Consider the following 19,295-nt stretch of genomic DNA (forward strand, 5'->3'; position numbering starts at 1 on the left):
TCTCCCTCTCTCTCTGCCCCTCCCTTGTTCATGCTCTGTCTCTCTCTTTCTCAAAGGTAAATAAACGTTAAAAAAAAAAATAGCTTCAGGGGCCCCCGGGTGACTCAATCAGTTAAGCGACTGTCTCTTGATTTCCACTCAGGTCATGATCCCAGGGACTAGGGATGGAGCCCTGCATCAGACTCCCCACTGAGCATGGACCCTGCTTAAGATTCTCTCTCTCCCTCTACCCCCTCTCCTCCACACACACACACACACACACACACGCACTCTCTCTCTCTCTCAAATTAAAAAAAAAAAAAGGCAATCTTCAGGTATAGGAGTACGTAGTTGGCTGAGTGGAGCATGTGACTTTTGATCTTGGGGTCCTCAGTTCGAGCCCAATGTGTGGAGTAGAGTTTACTTAAAATTTTTAAAATATTTTTAAAAAAGAGAGAGAGAAAGTCTTCAGGTGTATAGCTTTTGGATTCTGTTGAATTATTCTCTTACCTTGAGGGGGGTTATTTTGTGTTCACACTGCAGTGTGGACCTCGTTTCGGCAACCCATTCACGTTGAGGCAGTCTTCGAGAAAGGGTTGAGTGGGTGAGCAGGATTTAAAACTGCAGAGATGTTGAGGGAGTGTGTATGTATTGGGGGTTGGAGGGGGCAGAAGGACAGCTCTTAGAGGAAACGTGGGCAGTAGAGAGAGTGGGACAGGGCATCTGTTGGGGGCGGCCGGAAGCGCAAAGGGAGTAAGGCCTCAGGACAGGCAGGAAGTCGATGGGATTGATTTCTGTGGCCTTCACACTTCCCTAATGCCTTGCCTGCTCAAGGTGGCCAGTGGGGTTCTGGCGAGCCCTGAGGACCGGGCCAGCTGCTGTGGAGACATGAAGCTGCTGTTTGCAGGAGGTGGACAGCCAGGACGGCTCTCCCTGGGGCCAAGGTAGCTCTCCGGCCCTTTGGCGGCTGTCCCGGGCAGCCTGGGAGGGGTCAGCTGGGGATAGGCGGCAAGTAAATATAGATGCAGGGAAGGAAGCCAGGCGGCCCAGCCCTGCGCTGACCTCTCGTTGGAAGGCTGAGAAGTGTGGGGAGGGTTTATGTTTTGGCACCCTCCTGGCCAGGGGGTGAGTGACACCTGGCCCAGAAGCCTTCTAGATTTGCTGGAAGCTGGTGGTCTTCCACGGGGACCAGAATGAGGGCCAGTGGAAAAGCTGGTCAAGAGACGCTGTTCCTCCGTAACTGAGCGCAAACTGCCTTCCCTCCCTGGCGAGGCCCCTCAGAGGCGCTGCCCACCTTGATGTGTGCAAGCCAAGGGGCTGATTGGCCCCAAGGGATGTGGGGCCCATGGTACAAGGGACAGGGCCAGCCTGAAGATACCGGATGACACTCTTTTCAGCCCCTCCCCCCACTGGGTCTTGCTCATTCTGAAGAAGGATGTCCAGAGCGTAATGTGTCTTCCCTTGCTCTCTCACCCTCTCACTGGCGGCTGGCCTTCTCCACCCTAAGACTCAGGGCCACCAGTTGTATCCCTCCCCCCAGGACACACCCTGCCACCCCCCAGCCTGGCCCTCCTTGCCCGCACCCTGGGTTACTCTGGGCACCAGCCCCACGGCGTGCGTTCCATGTCCACAGGGTCCGGCCAAGACCCCTTGGACCCCCGACTCTCGGAGGGAAATTGCAGCAAGGCAGTCACTCCACCACAGACGCATTTATTGGCAAAACCTACTCCCAAGCATCAAGGGGAAGGGTGCTAGCAGTGAGGGCGACTTTCTTTCCACTTTCCTGAGCAGTGTTCAAGGAGCAGAAGGAGGGAGGGGGCAGGGACACCCCAGTGAGGATCACAATACCAGCAGCGAAGGTTGATTGAGCGCTTCCTCTGAGGCCTGAGGCCAGGCTGGGCTAAGCAAGCGCTTTACATGCACTGTCTCATTTAAGCCTTACAAGAATCCTACAAGGTAGGTACCCTTATCGTCCCCATTTTACAGATGAGGAAGCTGAGGCATAGAATGGGGAAGTGGTGAGAGGCAGCTGTCAGCCTTCAGGGATGCACCCAAGAGCCTCCCATCGGGCGCCCAAGGCACCTGATTCTCCGTTTCAACCATTTCTCACCGCTTCCAGCTCTTTCCACTCTTTTTATATTTTTGTTTTGTAAAAAAAAAAAAAAAAAAAAAAAAAAAAAAAAGATTATGCCCCTATTCTGCAGAGTCCACTGTCTCTTACCCCAATTGGTCAAATCTGGGTTTTCCCCAAGATTCAGCTGGGGTGAGGTTGTGGGCAGTGCGTCTCCAACGGGAGGCCTGGGCATTTGTGTGAAGCCGAAGTACAATGAAAGCTCTTAGAAAATACGCAAACAATAAATTACAAACCTCCCTCCCTCCCCCCCCATCTGATCTCACCCCCTCCATCCAAATCTAGCACAGACTCTGCATCACCGCCTCCCGCCCACCCCCCTACCCCCGCCCCCATTCCCCACCCCAGGGCAGAGTCTTTTCTCGGTTGCCCCTGTATCTGCAGGAACCAGGGCCCTCAGTAAGTGTTTGCAGAATGAATGAACACATGACTGAGTGAGAGCATGGGAGGAGGGAGTGAGCACTTAGGAGTCCTGGGTCCCCGCCCTGACTGCTTCTTCACCTGCTCCTTGCCCTCACCAGGACACCTCCCTCTGCCCCAGATGAGAGGCTCCAAGGGATGGGGGTGGGAATAGGGAAGGGGAGTCAGCAGGGGCATCTCTAGGCATGGGAAGGTGGGTAACTAAAGTAGAGCCTAGGGCTCTGGCCTCAGAGTCAGGAGACCTGGTTCAAACCCCAGCTGTACAGCTCAGGAGCTGTGTGACCTTGGGCCAGCCTGAAGATACCGTCTGACAGTCCTTTCAAAGTTGACAAGGCTCCTTTTTCACATTTATCTTTGGTCCTCAGTGGCCATCCTGTAGCGTGGGTATTATTATAATTATACCCATTTTACAGAAGAGGAAGCAGAGGCTGGAGGACTTGCCCAAGGTCACGCAGCATGCAGGAATTTGAACCTCACCCCCTCCACCTCCCCTGCCACTGCCCCTGTCTGTGCTGGCTGTGAAGACGTTGGTTCGGATCAGAGCCTTCCAGCTTGGGAACCCCACGTGGCAATGTGGCAGCAGGAGGGGACTACACAGCGAATTTCCTAATGTGGGCCCTACTGGCCATCTCCAGCCATAAAAGCTGGTTTACTAGTCACTCCTTCCATCCCCACCCACAGCCCCAGGGCTCCAGTTGCTACCCCAGGAGGGACATGACAGTCTATGAGATACCCATGAACTTCTGCTTTTCCTGGGAGAGAGGGGAGGCGGGAAGGTGGAGGGGGCCCTGAGGCCTGGGCCTTCTCCTCACACGGGCATGGGCGCCTCGTTGTATTCATCCTGACCTTCCTCCTCATCAAAGTTCGGCTTGGCATCGTCGGCATCCAGCTGGAGGGTAGAGTAGCAGGAGAGAGGGTAAGCTTCCGGGGAGAGGCGGGGCAGATGAGCCCTCCCCGCCCCCCCCCCCCCCCCCCCCCCCCCCCCCCCCCCCCCGGGTGCTGAGAGCGCCTCTGGAGGGAGAGGGCCTGGCTCTCTCTGAACCTTGGACGAGTCATGTCCTGCCCCCTCGGCCCCCAGGTTTGGTCCGGATGAGCGGTGTCCAATGGGCGAGGAGCCCCCGGGGATCCGGTGCCCCAGCAGGAGAAGGCCTACAGACGGTGGGCAGGGCACCCCTTCGCCAGGACAGCCCCACAGCGACTGTCACATCGTGGAAGCATTCTACTGGAGGAGAGACTCTGTCCAAAATGACTTACTTACAAGACCACAGGACCAGTCCCCCAGCGGTGAGGACAGCTCGTGTGGAACACAGCCCGTGTGCTTCTTAACTCTCTCCAACCCTGCCATTACTTCTGTTACAGGTGAGTAAACCCAAGGCGTAGAGAAAGGAAGCCACTTGTTCCGGGTCAGAAACTAGGATGACGCAAGCCCCAGACCCAGACCTTAACCTCTGCGCCCTTCTGCCTTCCTTTGTTTCCAGACCCGCCCCTCCTATTCTGCCAGCCCCGGGGATGACCCCTCCCTGCCCCCTGCAGCTCTGCGGGGGGTGGGGGGCGCAGGGGAGGGGAGGGGAGGGGAGCAGACACTTACACACTTGAGCTCCAGCTCCCTGAAGATGAGCGGCAGCAGGAGGCGTCGCAGAGGCACCGTGAGAATGAGGATGAAAGGCAGGATCAGTGAGATGGCCTGGAAGGACTTCACGACCCACAGCACCACCAGGCAGATGATCTGGATGCTCGTGAACAAGTGCATGCGCCAGGTCTTCACCTGCGGGCAGAGGCTGGGGTTACCACCCGCCCTGCCCTGGCACCCCGCAACCCCCCACCCCACTCTGGGCCCGGCCGCCAGGAGGGCTCTGTACCCGCTTGACGTAGGGCACGGCCGGGTGGTACTTGGGCGGCTTGAACAGAAGCAAAAAGCGGTCAAAGAGCTGGATGCCGCTGAGGGATGTGACCCCCATGTAGAGGAAGATGCCAAACAGCACAGCCAGGGGGATGAGGGACAGGATGGGCCCCATGAGGATAGACACGCCTGCGGGGAGAAGCACACGCTCTTAGCCCCCAGGGGCCCCAGTGGGCCAGAAGCATCAGGGGCTGGGGAACGAAACCATAGGTACCGTATGAAGCCCTCTTAATAGGTATTACCCCCCCATTTTACACAACAGTATTAATGCCTGTGCCGCTTTCCAAGCCTCTGACCGGCCCGCCGGGCCCCTCAGACTTCGGCCCACGGCCAACCACTCCCAGCATCGTCCTAATCTTCCCCACCACCTAGCCCCAGGCCCCCGCCCCTCGCCCACCCCGTCCCTCCCCCCCAGGTATTACCCCCATTTTACAGATGGGGAAACAGACCCAGAGAGGGGAAGCAACTTGTCTGCAACCACGCAGCTACTAAGTGGCGGGTCAGGGAGTCAAACTCCTGCCAGCCCAATTTCAAAGCCTTTTCTTTTAGCCTCCGGGGATCACAGAGGTCAGAGAAGCCCAACTTTTCCATCGCTCCAGCCCAGAATGCCTCCAACCCCCTCCACCTATCCAAACCCTGACCCTCCTCCAGCTAACACCAACTTTGCCTCCTTTAAGAAACTTCCCTGGTTCCTCCATCAGTGACCGCGGCGCTGCCCACACTGAGCTCAGCCGGATTCTCAGCTGCTCCAGAACTTGGATCAAACCCCAGTGACCCTCTGTCTTCTCTCCCACCCCAGATAACGCCTGGGGCACTGCCCTTGGGATCAGTTGTAGAACAGCCAAGCTGGAGAGACTTCAGGGGCATCTAATGAACCCTCTCATGGTACAGACCGAGAAACCGAGGCCCAGAGATGAGGAGGGTTACTAAGTTGGCAGCAGGGCAGGGCTGGAACCCACCATTCACTGAACTTCTGTCGGATAAAACTCTGAATGCTGGGTCCTATCTAGAGAAGTCCCCTGCTCCTTCCTCGACTCAGATGTCCGTCTCAGTGCCTTGGGCATTTCCTCCAGAATTCCCTCATGTGGACAACTGACACTGGGAGACACGGGCAGGGGGTACGTCGGGGAGATCTGGCTACAGTGCGGGCAGGGCTGGAGAAGGCACTGGATCCTAACGGGCAGGGGCTGGGGGCCCGGAGCAAGGCCAGAGGGTGGTAGAGAGTGTGGCCAGCCCTTACTCACCCACGAGCACAGCGACCAGGAGCCCGCTGATCCGCTGCTCCCTGACCGATTGGATCTGGGGTGCAGCCCCCGGGGTGCTGTCCTTGACCATGACGGTGAGCGCGTTGGCATGGGTGATGGATCGCACGGTTGTGGCACTGAGCCAGGGCAACCCAAAGAGGGCACCCACACCGCCCATGCCGATAATTAGCAGCAGGTCCAGGTGGAATCCAGAGCCTTTGACCATCTTGCGCTCTGGTTTGCTGATGAGCAGCCTGGCGGGGGGTGGGGGTGAGGTCAGGGGTGAGCAGTGCTCTCGCTTGCCCCCACCCTCTTTGCCCCTCCTTCCTTCTCCATACTTGTGTCCCTCTGTATCTTATTTATCCTGCTGTGTTCATCTCCCTTAGCGTTCCTTGCTCCCCTCCCTCCCACCCCCTCTTGAGAATCCAGACTCTAAGAGTAGAAGTATCTTTAGATATCATCTAGAACGTCTACAAGCAGCTGATGCAGCTGAACTTCAGGGAGCCTCACTGGTACAGGTCCCTTCTGCGTTCTGGCACCTCGTTTTGTCTCCTTTTTCTTAAAAAGGCTTCCCCAAATTATACAGTGTCACGTCCCGCAAAACCTGGACCTTCCCCCGCCCCCACTCCTGATTGTCAGGAGGGCCACAGGTTTGACTGAGACTCGCGCTCAGTCCTTGGGTGTCATGCCTGCCCGGAGCCTGTCGCTTTCCCCGCCTCGGACCCTCCCAGGCTCGGCCCCACCCTGGCTCTCACGTGGTGATCTGGGACTCAAGGAAGATGAGGATGAAAACCAGGAGGGCAGGCAGGACGGAGGCAAACATCATCCAGATGGGGAAAGGCGAATACAAGCCCAGTGGGTGGATGATCCAGCCCCGGACCGAGGAGTTGGACACCGAGAGGCCTTTAGGCACACTGAGTTTCTGTGGGAGGGGGATGCTGGTGAGAACACCGGAGGCAGGGGGCTGGGGGCAGGGAGGCAGGGCCAGCCAGGGTCCTGGGCACTTGGGAACTTACTTATGGTTTGTACCCAGTCACTGCACTAAGCCCTTTACATACATCTTCTCATTCCCAGCTTTATAGATGAGGAAACATGATCAGAGAGGTTATGTGGTTTGCCTTGCATCACACAGCTATTTGGTGGCAGAAGTGAGATTCATACTCAGATCTGCCTGGCTAAAGCAGGTTCTTTGGAGTAAAGAGGGAATCTGCCCCAGACCCTCGCTTCAGTCAGAGGGCTCCTGTAGGGCTGTGGGAAGGACTTGGGGCTCTCAGGGGAGACAGGGATGGGTAGGGGTAGTTCTAGCCGGCTTTGGGTTTGGGAAAGCTATTCTTGGGAGGGGGACACTGGGAGAATGAAATAACAGTGGGGAGAGAGGGTCACCTGGGTATAGGTGTCCTTGACTGAGAAATCCACCAGGACCATGATCAGAATGGAGATGGGAACCCCAAAGTCTCCAATGACCCGTCGCAGCTGAAGGCAGAAATCAGTGGTCAGTACCCGGTTGTTTCCCTACCTCCTGCCTCCCACTCCTGCCCCTTCTTCACCCAGGGCGCCTTGCTTTTCCCAGGGAGTCCATCAACATCTAATGCCCTGTCCTGCACCTCAATGTACCTGCTTCCTTTCTTCTGCCCCTGGCCCAGCCCCACCTCTGGCCCCACAGCTTCTCCATCCCTTTTTTAAGAGCTGTCCTTGGCTCCCCACTAGGTTCTCAGCCTGGGCATGCTAAGAAAGGGAGATGGGCTTGCCTGAAGAGTGGCAGCCTAGATGAGGAGGAGACCAGGGAGGCTTGGAATGGGGAATGGGAATCTAGGGTAAGAAGGAGAGCTAAGGACACTGAGGAACCTAGAGGCATGCTTTGGACTGAGATAGGGCAGTGTAGGCAAGGGCAGGGTGAGGGGAGGGTGTTCTCACCCGGCCGGGGAAGTAGGAGCTGTTCTTGAACTTGCGCAGTATCATGGCTAAGAAGAAGGTGCCAGCCATGAGCACAAGGGAGAGGAGGGCTGTGTTGGGCAGGGGAGCCTGAGGTTTGGGCACTGTTGTCACATTGTAGTCATAATCCTTCTGCAGTGGATGGTCCCGGAAGATCTGCAGCAGAAAACCAAGGCATCCTATTCCCTTTCATCCATCTGTCCATCATCCATTCATCAATCTGCCCATCATCCATCCATCCATCCATCAATCTGTCCATCATCTATCTATCCATCCATCCACCCATCAATCTGTCCATCATCTATCCATCCATCCATCCATCCATCCATCCATCTATTATCCATCCATCCACTTATCTTCTTCCCCAACTGACAGGGTAACAGAGGGACAATGGGATTCTATAGCTTAGTTTTCAGGAGTAGAGACCAGGCTCAGCTTGGGTGGGGTTAAGCCACGGTGGCAATGAGTACATGTGTGTGTGCACGTGAGCACTCAGGGACTGGGAGACCTGAGAAGGCTGGTGGGCAGGAAACAAATGCCAAGGAGGTTCCTAAAAGGGGCTTCAAAGACTTGGAAACAGAAAGCCCCACCAACGAGCAGAATCAGGGGCAGACACGCATCGTCCACCCTTCCTCCATATAAAATGCAGATGCAGAGGTGGGCATAGTTTAAGGTGACTGAGGTGAGGAGGCAGGGTGCTCCAACCACAGGCCCTGTGGTTCTTGGGGGTGAGTGTAGAGACGGCATGCAGGACTGGACATGGGCGCACAGAGGCACAGGCACTATGCAGTCACAGCAAGAGTACCAGCCCACAGGGGTCCTGGGGGGCTCAATGTGTTAAGCATCCAAGTCTTGATTTCGGCTCAGGTCATGATCCCAGGGTCGTGAGATTGAGCCCCATGTTGGGTTCCGTGCTGGGTGTGGAGTCTGCTTGGGATTCTCTCTCTCCCTCTGCCCCTCCCCTGCTCACACTCCCTCTCTCCCTCCCTCTCAAAAAAGAGAGCACCGGCCCACAGGCAGCAGATGTCAACAGGAATGCGGTCACGGCCACACACTGTGAAGGTACAGCCGCACGAGTGCCATATGGACACGTGCGCAGCGACACACATGGTCGCATGGCGCGTGCACAGAGTCACACGTGCTTGTCGACACTCCCGTGGCCCCTACCTTGATCAGCTTGAAGAAGGTCTCAGAGATAAAGATGAGGGAAATGAGGATGGAGAAGATCTCTTGGGTGTAGCGGGAGATAAACTGGACCAGGAAGCTGCCCTCGAAGGCCACAATGAGCACCACTAGCAGGACGAGCCAGAAGCCGATCCACACGCGGCCCACGATGTACTCCAGGTTGTTACTGCTGCAGAACTGCAAGGGCGGGAGAGGCGGCTGGGTCAGCGGACGGGCCCAGGCACCGTGCGTCAGGCAGGTGGGGTCAGGGCCAGAACAGAGCTACCGAGAAAAAGGCTTCCTCGAACACGAGCAGGGGTCCTGAAAAGCCAACCACCAGCAGCGGCTGAGCCCCGAGCAGGGAGAAGATGACGCCCTGGGCCGCAGTGGAGATGAGCAGCTCCGACACCCCCATGTGGTTAAAGGTCTTTTCTCCTGTGGGTAGAAGTTACAGTGTGGTCAAGGTCAAGAGGTCATTCCCAACGGCCAATAGAGCGTTTCACGGGCAGGCTGGTGCAGGGGCCCCGACCGTCAGATCGGGACGGAAGACAGGGCCGACACGGAGGCCAAAGGGTCAGAGGTGAAGGTGAGGGGGGCCATGTGGAGGCACTGACCCAGGAGGCCGCCGAAGGTGATGGCCGGTGACAGGGCAGCAAAGTAGATGAAGATAATGGTAGCCAGGACCTGGGGGCTGAACGCGTCTGTGATGTCACTCGGGTAGTGGGAGTAGCGGCGCTTGATGTCGCGTACCAGGCCCCCAAAGAACTGGCCTGTCCGTCGTAGAGGGTCTTCCGGGGCACCAGGGACCTCTGGACCCCCATTCAAATCTGCAGTCAAGGACAGGACCGTGGTCACAGGGGGTAACAGCAGGAGGTGTGGGGAGAGAGGAATCAAGGGGAGAATCTTTATTTTTTATGCTCATTTATCTATTTTTTGAGAGAGAAAGAGAGAGAGAGAAGAGAGAGAGAGAGAATCCCAAGCAGGCTCCCAGCCGTGAGCGCAGAGCCCAACAAGGGGCTCAAACTCGCAAACTGTGAGATCATGACCTGAGCTGAAATCAAGAGCCGGACGCCCAGCCCAACCGACTGAGCGACCCAGGAGCCCCGAGGGGAGAATCTGCTGATGGGAAGGGAGTGGCCAAGGAGGCTGGGAGACATGAAGACAGAGAGAGGAGGGGAGGCAGGGTCCCGCAGGGCTGCGCCGGGGGAGCTGAGGGTCTGTGGGGGCTGCAGGGTAGGTACCTAGGCCCTTGTAGAGTCTGGGCTCCTGCCTGACAGTGCCTACTCGTCTCTGCAGCAGCTCTCTCTGCACGGGCACCAGACCGAGCAGGGCCTTCTCAGAGGGGACTTCGGAGGGAGGCAGCACCAGGCTGCAGTCCAGAAACTCTTCCAGGTTTTTCACCAGCTCGTCCCGGCTCTGGGCCAGGTAGGCCTCAATGCGGAACACCTGGGGGCCGGAGAGAGGGTCAGGGCTGCCTGCACCTGCTAGACAAAAGGACCCAAGAGGCCACATTCAGGGCCTCCAGGAACCAGAACCCTCTCCCCCAGCTCCTTCGTGCTAGGAACTGCTTTTCCTGCTGCCCCCCTCACCTTTATGCCCACCACAAAAGGGTTTTGGGGAGGCAGACAGGGCCTCGAGTGGGGAAAGGGGAAAGGAGGCAGGGCCAGACCAGGCCAGACCTAACCCGCTGGAACCCGGTCGGAGTGGCCACACCAGACCAGGCCAGATCAGGCAGGGCTGGGCCAGAGCACGGGAGCCCTGGACTACCTGCCCCTGGCCGCACAGGGTGGAAGCAGCTGGGTTAGACGGCATGTGCCAGACCAGCAGAACTAAAGTGGCCCGGGCCGGTCCAGTGAGTGACGTCAGCGGCCGCCCCGCCTCAGGCTCCCCCGGCCTTCGCCAGCCCCTCCTCACCTTCTCCGACATGAGGGTGGCAGCAGCCCGCCCCAGCTGGGTGTAGTCGATGCGGGGGACCTCAGGTCCCAGCAGCACGAAGAGGAAGCGCACGGGCACTTGGACCCGCACGGCCTCCTCCAGCAACGGGGCCTCCTCCAGCGAAGAGGCCTCCTTCAGCCGCACGAAGCCCAGCACGGGGCGTGCCAGGAACTGCGCTCGGCCTGCGAGGGGAAGGGGTGACGGGGTGGGGGGTGGGGTGGTCAGGCCCGGCTGAAGGGGGGCTGCTGGGGCCGGGCTCAGGGAGACGAAGGCTGGGCCGGGGCGGGAGGCAGAAGCAGGGGGTGCGGAGGGAAAGGGGGCACCAGCTCCTTACCCACTAGCACCAGGGTGGCCTCCGAATCTGGGGGTATCTTTTCCAGAATTCCAGATGCTGAGTGGTCTTCTATGTCTTTCTCTCCCTGTTGGAAGGAGGGTGGTGAGGGGACGCCTCTGGCCACTCTGAGCATCCAGCCCCCTCCTTCCCTAACCACTGTCATGTCTCTGCATGTTCAGGTTGGGAGCTCTCCAGCGCTCCCCTCACCCCTGGTACAGCCTCACCTTACAGAAGAGCTTCGTCTCTAACGAGGGCTGCTGCTGGGAAAGCAGAGGCTCTGAGGGGTTCCCAGAACTCGTCACAACTGTGGGCTTCATACCCCCCAAGTCCTCCAGGTCTCTGGCATGGCTGCAGGAAACACAGGGGACGCGGACTGAGAGAGCTGTTCGGGCCGGGCTGTTAATAGCGTGGAGACCCGTGGTGGGAGGGATCAAGCGGGGCTCCCCAGTGACCAGACTAGAGAAACCCCGGGGCAGGAAGACGATCGGCCTCCTGTGGAAGGACGGGGTGGATGCCAGCGGGTGGCCTCCGTCTGGAAGGACGAGGTGGGGCCAGGAGGGATGGAGGGAAGGGCCTTGAGAGCCTCGCCTCCTGAGGACCAGTAGCCCCCCAGATCTGGGCATGGAGACATGGTCTCCCCCCAAGAGGTGTCCGAGGCAGGAGCCATCGTGGAGAAAAGTGGGCCCTGGTCCGGTGGGGGAGGGGCCACCCGGGCCTCTAGGGAGAGCTCGGGGCAGGCGGGCCGGGGAGGTGGGCCTTTTGGCTGTGGAGTCCAGGTCCTGGCAGGCAGGGGCACCTGTGCTGGAGCAGCAGGATCCGGAGCAGTGTCTCTCGGTCGTCAGGCCGGATCAGATCCTGGTAGATAAACCTGTCCAGAAGCTGGTTGGCCACCCCCGCCAGGGAAGTCTCTGGCAGGTCCAGGAGGACAGCACCTGCAAGGGGTGGTGGGGTGAGCCGGGCGGCGGGACGTTGGCCCTCCTCCCCTCCACCGAGCCGTAGGTGCAGGGTCGCAGAGGCACCCGGCAGGGCTCACCCTTGGCAAAGGCTCTCTGCAGCTCCAGGAGGCTCCAGAAGGTGAGGTAGGACAGGTGCGGGCAGCCCCAGGTCCCGTCTTCCCCCAGGTTCTCCTCCAGCCGCATCCAGTGCGCGACCTCCACCCACCGCAGCTCTTGGTTCTTCCCATCCATCACCAGCTCGTGCAACTCCACATAGACCTGCAGCCCCACAGGCCTGAGTTCGTCTCCGGGGCCCGGAGCAGCGCCCTGGGGAGAAGACTGGCAGCCCGGGACGTGGGGGACACTCAGCAGGCTCTGAGGGATGTCTGGGGGAGGCCCGGGGTCCTGGGAGGCGCTCGGGGCAGATTCCGAGCTCAGGAGGGGGACCGGCAGGAGCAGCAGCCTGGGCGTGTCGAGCGAGGCAGCAAGTGTGGGGAAGGGTACAGCCCACAGCCCTGGCTCTATTCCCCGACTCCCTGACCGGCCTCCTCACCCCATCTCAGAGGCATTTGGAGAACCTCCGGACCAAAAGGGGTGCTAGAGAGGACAGCTGGGAGGAAAAGGAGAAAGGAGGACTTCGGGGTCATCGGGTGGATCTCCTGCCTTCAAGACTGTTGAGCGGGCTCGGCATGCCCTTCCCTGTCCTTGGGGCCAGAGGACCACTCCCTGGAGCCTCGCTGAGGGCAGACCCAACTTCCCAAGCAGCTAGACAGTCTGCTGCCCAGCAGGGAAGTGCGGGGCCTGGCGGACCTGGGCAGAGGGGGCACGTATGTAATTCTGTGCTTCCCCAGGGAGCACATGACAGCCTGGCCAGAGGGTCTGGGAGGGCAGGTCCCCAGCAGTTACTTTATCTCTGCCCAGGGCTCTCCCTGCTCAGTGGAAGAAGGCCCCGGGCACCCCATCAGCGAGGGGTGTCCTCTCCCATTCTGCCAATTTCCCGGGGTGCCCACTCCTTCTCTACCTGTTGGTGGGGTTCGCCGATGCTAAAGCTGTGTCTGTCCTTCTTCACCTCCCTTCCCCTGGTAGAAGGGCAGGTCCCACGGGCAACACAGAAAAGAGAATTGGGGGAGCCCAGGGGTCCTCACCTCGTGGGTCTCTGGGTACAATGTGATGTGATAATCTGTGGCTGTCGGCTCGGCTTCGTGAGCTGAAAACCCGGAGGCCAGTTAGGGTTGCCCCCAGATAATGCCCCCCTCGGGGTCGTCCTGCACCTCCACCCCCCCCCCCCCCACCGTGAGCCTCAGCGCAGCAAGCCTCCCTCCCTTTGCCGCTGGGCAGGACCGGGGTGCCCGCACCCCACCCACCCCACCCCTGCTGCTCCATGGGCTGTGGCCCCCCGTGTGTCCGTTCTTGGCCCGGCCTGGCTCTGTCATGCCCCGTCCAAGCATGGTGGACGACCCTTGAGACTCATCTTCAGCGGTGACAGAGAGGGTCACCTCCGAGGTACAGGGTCCTGAGCAGCAAATCTCAGGATTCTCCTAGGATCGCCCTCCTCTCCCATCACCTTCTGGGACCAGGTTCCCTACCTTCCTCCTTCCAGCCTCAGCAATCCCACCCACCCCAAAACTCCTCACCGTCTCCAGGTGGAGCACTGGGAGCCAGGGTGGGCTCTACCTTATATAGCCCCCACCCCCCCACCCCTCTCCCAGCCCGCATTTCTCAGAGGGGCCTCTTATCTTCCATACCAATTGCCAGCACTTAAGTCCTGTTGACGGTAAACAGGTCCCCACCTGGGGCTCCCCAACCGAGACCTTGACAGGGCCAGGAAGGTTTCCTGGTATCTCTCTGTCCTGGGAGGGTCCCCACGGCCCCCCATTTCTCAGGACCTCTAGACCCCCAAACAGAACGATGCTCTCAGGACAGACCCAGTGCCTGGCCAAGAAGTCAGCCTTGGATGGGCACAGGTGGCCTGTGGGCTCCTGCCCTTGTCCCAGACAGGCTTGGCTGCCCTGTCCCAAATCGAAAGGCCTGGCCATGGGTGACTGGTTCTGCCCGGCCCCCACCCCACCCCACCCCCGCAGTCACCCCCTGTGATCATTTCAAACAAAACTCTGTTTATCCTTCAATCAACCAGGATTGTGGGGAAACTGGCCCTGGGGCTGGGGAGGTAGTGGAGAAGGGAGAAGGCATGTTGCCCACCCGTCTCTGTCTGGGGCTCAGCACCTCATCCCAACAAGACAAAGAGAGACGGGGCTCACCCACTGGCTCCTCCACCTGAAACACGGGGACGTCTGGGTCTTCATAGTCCTCCTGTTCTAGAGTGATCTCCAGCTCCTCTTCATAGTCATCCTGTGGGAAGTGGCCATCAGGGCTGGGCTGTGAAGGGCTTCTCCAGCCACCACGAAGGGAGGGGTCCAGGGCGGGGTTCCCAGAGCCCCGAGGTAGGAGCCCTGCAGGTACCACGAAAGACTCACCAGCCGCTCCCCCATGGTGCTGTCCAGATTTCCTATTTGTCTGCGGTGATCTGCGCTCCCAACATAACCCACACTGCTGGTCCCTGCAGTGGGGCAGCACAGGCTGAGTGAGACACAGGGCATCCCGGAGTCTTCTGATCCCCCGCCCCCAGAGGAGGCTACATTTGAGTGGAGGGGGATCCCATGTGTTGGGAGACAGTGGGCTCAGGGGAAGAAGTGTCGGAGGGGCCTGGAGGAAGGAGCTAGATTTGTAGGTTGAGGGCGGGTGCACGGGGGGGCCAGGAGAGATGGGGCAGGTAGAGGAAGCTTGGCTGGCATTGATCAAAGGGCGTTTGAGAGGATGGAGGGCCTTCAGGTTCAACTCCTTCCTCTGGCCACCAGTCCTCACCTGGCTTCTTTTCCTGTCCATCCTCAGGACTTAGCCAACTCCGGGGACATGACCTGTTTCTTCTTCAAGGAGCTTAGCTCCCCTGACAGTCTTCACAACATACCCTCTTCTGCCAGAAACAGCTACTTTCTGCTGGGCATGGGCTGTAGCGTCCTTGGGAGTGGCTCACGGGTGCTGAATGACATGGCCCTGTTTCTCTCCCCCACTCCATCTCTCATACTCGCTCCCCACCTATCCTGTTGGCCTTACGAGGCCTTTCCTGCCCCAGGGCCTTTGCACATGCAATTGCCCGCATCCCAGGTGCCCCTCCCCCACACCTCATCCCTTCCCACATCTCAGCTCTTCAGATTCCCTTCCTGACCACCCTGCCATTCACTGACCCGATCTGTCACTTTCTGGTCATTTGATTCATTTATGTATACATCATTTGAGGATGCCTCTAGTAGGGAAGCCGCTCCAGTGCCAAGATCTATGTCTCAGTCCCTCCCTACTCAGTCTCCGCTAATCCCCTACTCCTAGAAGAATGGTTGCCACCAATAAATAAGTTTTGGATGAATGTAAAGCATGGCTCCGCCCTGCAGGCTTGTGCCTCTGGGACTGGGGAGTCAGGATGCCTGGGACTCGGCCAAGAGACGGCTGAGCCCCGCGCCTCCATTTGCTCAGTTGCGGCTCTGGCAGAGAGGGAGGCATGGTCACTCCAGGAATGTGAGGACCAGCCCCAGGGGAGCACAGAGGTCCCCTAGGGTGGCCCCGGACTGGGCGTGGAGGGGCTCCCTTTCCCCCTCACCCACTGAAGCCCTGGGTGTTGCGACAACGACGATTCGGGTCAGGTCGACAAACATGCCCGCTCCGTGCCCGCACGGAGCCGAGATGAACAAGACAACTGTCCCTCCCCTCGAGAAGCTCCCGGCCCTGACTGGGACCGCAAACTGGGAACGCGTGACAGGCTGAGGGCGCCGGGAGATAACGAGTCCCCCAGACAAACAAGAGATGAGCAGAACGTGTCGGGGGCCCAGGATCGTAGGGCAGGACGAAGGGTAGGAAGGACCTGCGGGTGGGGTTGGGGGTGGGGTGGCTCCAAGGAGGGGGACCCTGGGACTGGGCCGAGAAGCTCTGAAGGACCTGAAGGGCTGAGAGGTGGGGAAGGACAGTCCGGGTCTGAGGAGTGGCTGCCCAAAGTGCAGAGCTGGGACCGTGCCAGACAAGGCTGAGGGAAGAGGGCAGGGAGGGTACACAGAGAGAATGGGACAGAGAAATTTCTTTCCGAGGAGTGGGTGGTGCTGGGGTCCCAAGAGATAGGGAGAGGGCATGACAGAGGCCCGCCAGACTGAGAAAGGCAGGGGTCCCTGCCTCGCGGTGGTGGTAGGGGAGGTGATGACCAGGGCACGGCCCTTGAGGACCCTTGTCACACAGCTTTTTCTCTCCCTCTCCTGTCCCTCTCTTTCCTCTTCTCCCATCTTTGTTTCCTTCCTCCCTTCTCTGGCCTTGCCCCGACCTGGGCCTCAGATCCCTAGCAGTCTCAAGGGTATTAAGCCTTAGGGGCTAAAAGTCCCACCTGTGAGGCTGGGACTGTGGCCTCCATTTCTGAGAAGTGGGTTGATCCGAGGGGCCGTACAGAGCCACAGGAAGCAGCCTGTCTGCCACTGACTGGCCGAATAGCCTTGGGCAGCCCCCAGCCTCTCTCCAGGCCTCAGTCATCCCATCTGTACAATGGGGAGGGCCTTCCGGCCAGGGTTCTGAGACCTCAGTGAGACAGAAGAGAGGAGAACGGGGGTGATTTGAACGCATCTGGGGCCTTACAGGGTGCACCCATGACCCAGATTGCTGGTCCCACTAGGCCCAGTCACCCCCCGCAGCTGCCGGCCTCGCACTGATAAGAGCCTGGAACCCGATCCCTGCCCTGTGTCTGGAAACTCCCCAAACACCTGGCCGTCCAACCAGCCAGGGCAAGGCCAGATAACGGTGAGCAGGGCATCTGGAGCCCAGGAGGTGGAGCACAGCTGGCAGAGGCTGGGGTCGGGGATGGGGCGGGGTGGGGGGTTGACCAGATGATATAGGGAGGGCTCCCTGGTGGCATAGCACTGCCTTTGTGTAATCGCCCCCACACTGCACAGAGCTGTACTGCCTTATCTCCTATAGTCCCCAAACTACTCTGTGAAATGGGTAATGTCATTAACCCCATTTTACAGATGAGAAAGCTGAGGTTCAGGAGGGTTAACTTGTTTTGGTCCTATGGTAGGTAGGTATCAGAGGCGGGTTTAAACCCTGGCCCAGCTGACTCCAGCCACATCTCTAGCCATCATGCTGAGCTGCCTCCTAGAAGAGAAAACAGCTCTAAGCTGTTCAGCACTAGTGGTTAAGAGCGTGAACCCCGCAGTCAGACTGCCTGGGTTCAGATCCTAGCCCTGCCACTGCCTGCGTGACCTCGGGCAAGTGACTCAACCTCTCTGTGCCTTGGTTTCCTCACCTGTAAAGTGGGGGTGATATTGATACCTACCTTATAAGCCTGTTGTAGCACTGAGTTAAGTTGATCTACGTAAAGCACTTAGAATAACGTCTGACACACAAAGAGCTCAGTGTACAAGTTTGCTGTCATTATCACTGAGACTGGGGATCAAGGTCAGACTTGCTTTCTTCACCTATGTCTCTGATTTTCCTTCAATTCCCATGGAATTAGCCTAAATGCTTTGAAATCCTTGGGTGATGGGGGACTCCTCCTTTCCCCGCAAACACTCTCTAGGATGGGCTCGGTGCCGGGTCTGCCTGGTCGACTCCCCTGCAAGCATCCCATACGGGAAGCACTGTCATTGGCCAACTTTCCTCGCAAGAGGGAGATCGGATGGCCTGTACATCCCCACACGTGGAGGAAAGAGGGAGCTGGGCTGTAAGACCGGTGGGAGTGGTAAATAGGAGCCTGACAAGGACCCACACTTGGAGGGGGGGGGATCAGATTTGCCCCCCACCCCCACCCCAGCCACACGCCTCTGCTGCTACATGCCAGTCTCTTTTTCCTAACACCTGCAGCCCTGTGCTCTCCGGCTGTAGGTGCCAATGGGCTTGTGCCCTTAGGGGTAACAACACATATCCTACGTTCTCAACCCACCCACCCACACCGCCCCCCCCTTGGAGGTTGGGTGCCTGTGCCCACCTAGACACAGATTCAGGCTGTGCACCTGCAGAAGCCCTCGGGACAGGTGCTGCAGGCCACCCCCCAGCCCCTCCCGGCCCTGCTTACCTGCTCACGAGCCTTGGGGTCCCTCAGCGAACTCCTGAAGCCACCGGTGTTCTCTGCAACCAGCCGAGCTCACACCTGCTCTAACAGCACCAGGTCCTGGCTCCCAAACCCCTGACTCATGCCCCCGCCTCCTAATCTGCCCGCCCCACGGTCCCGGGAGCCCCTTCCCACCCCCCGCCCGGCTCCTTCTGGGTGCCCAGTAAACAGAGTTATCTCTTACACACATCTGGACAGCTGTGAGTCTGGCCCACCCCACCCCAGCCAGCTAGCCCCCAGGGCCGCCTGATGCCCTCCTGGCTCTCAAGGACTCTCCTCGGTCTTCCTTCGTGGACCAAGGTCGGATGGTTGGCTTCTCGAGCTCCCAGCCTCATAGCAGGTCTGTCCCAGCTTCTGGATGCCCCTGTCCTGCATCTGTCCGCCCTCGCTCTGGCCAGATTCCTCTGCTCCGGCCCCAAGATGCATGGGAGCCTTCTCTCTTCTCTCTTGGCTCAGAACTTGCTCTTGCTCTATGGCCTTGTCCACAGGGACCTGCTCAGTGTACACAGGGTCCAGGCAGCCCTCTCCCCTTCTTGCCCCGGACGAGGGCTCCCTAGCCACCCTCTTTCCCCAAGACCCTGGATGGCACCGAAGAGCCGGCCCCTGGATGCTAAAACTCTGCCATTCAGTCAACCTGAAACAATGTCAGGTCAACAAAAACAACCTTCCCCACACAGAGCTCCTAGCTCACAAAGCCCCAATGTCTGGGCACACTGGTTCCTCTGTCGGCAGCCTGGCCCAGGCCCCCGGGCCAGAGCAGCCTGCATTCTCGGCCCCCGCCGTGCCCCTGCCCACACCCCACCCCCCAGCAGGGCTGCCTCTGCTCCTGGGGGTGCTGGGGCCAGTCACCTGTTCCCGGGCTCTGGTTGCTAAAGAAGCAGAGACTGAAAGATGAGTTCAGATTGGCACGAATGAAGAGAGGCTTGAAAGCAGACAGAAAGGGGCGTTTGTAGATACTGCTCTGGGCGCCGAGAGAGGAAACCATACTAGCCCAGCACCAAAACTGACTGGCCGTGGGACCCTGGGCAAGTGCCTGCCCTCTGTGGGCTTCAGTGTCCTTACAGTGAAGTGAGAGTACCTAGTTCTGGGGCTACCAGCCCGGGGGCTCCCTGCTTCAGACTCAGACAGGGATGGAGAGCCGACATATCCAGCAATTTCGCCGCCGTTTCCTGGGTCTCGACCGCAGAC

The 19,295-nt window shown here is 59.0% G+C and overlaps 1 protein-coding gene across 9 annotated transcripts; it reads right to left on the minus strand.

Annotated features, from left to right (window-relative positions):
• Window positions 1-1,673: 1,673 nt before the first annotated feature.
• On the minus strand, window positions 1,674-18,162 carry SLC4A1 (solute carrier family 4 member 1 (Diego blood group)). 9 transcript variants are annotated; one of them, XR_006196589.1, is made up of 21 exons: window positions 18,072-18,161; window positions 14,449-14,677; window positions 14,233-14,323; window positions 13,120-13,181; window positions 12,073-12,313; window positions 11,836-11,971; window positions 11,264-11,387; window positions 11,040-11,124; window positions 10,685-10,887; window positions 10,012-10,216; window positions 9,385-9,597; window positions 9,057-9,205; window positions 8,774-8,968; window positions 7,589-7,762; window positions 7,058-7,147; window positions 6,430-6,596; window positions 5,675-5,928; window positions 4,390-4,559; window positions 4,119-4,295; window positions 3,264-3,419; window positions 1,674-2,277 (listed from the first exon to the last, which is right to left on the minus strand). XR_006196589.1 is itself a non-coding variant. In XM_042916430.1 (20 exons), the coding sequence occupies exons 2-20, from the start codon at window positions 14,569-14,571 to the stop codon at window positions 3,339-3,341; spliced, it is 2,940 nt and encodes a 979-aa protein (XP_042772364.1). In that variant the 5' UTR covers window positions 14,572-14,677; window positions 18,072-18,161; the 3' UTR covers window positions 2,462-3,338. The 9 variants fall into 9 exon arrangements, 8 of the variants coding, with proteins under 8 accessions (XP_042772364.1, XP_042772371.1, XP_042772369.1 ...); XM_042916430.1 differs by lacking the exon at window positions 1,674-2,277 and having other exon boundaries at window positions 2,462-3,419; XM_042916437.1 differs by lacking the exon at window positions 1,674-2,277 and having other exon boundaries at window positions 2,462-3,419; window positions 12,073-12,253; window positions 18,072-18,160.
• Window positions 18,163-19,295: the final 1,133 nt, after the last annotated feature.

The sequence above is a fragment of the Panthera leo genome, chromosome E1, assembly GCF_018350215.1.
Source record: "Panthera leo isolate Ple1 chromosome E1, P.leo_Ple1_pat1.1, whole genome shotgun sequence".
Taxonomy (NCBI): Eukaryota; Metazoa; Chordata; class Mammalia; order Carnivora; family Felidae; genus Panthera; species Panthera leo.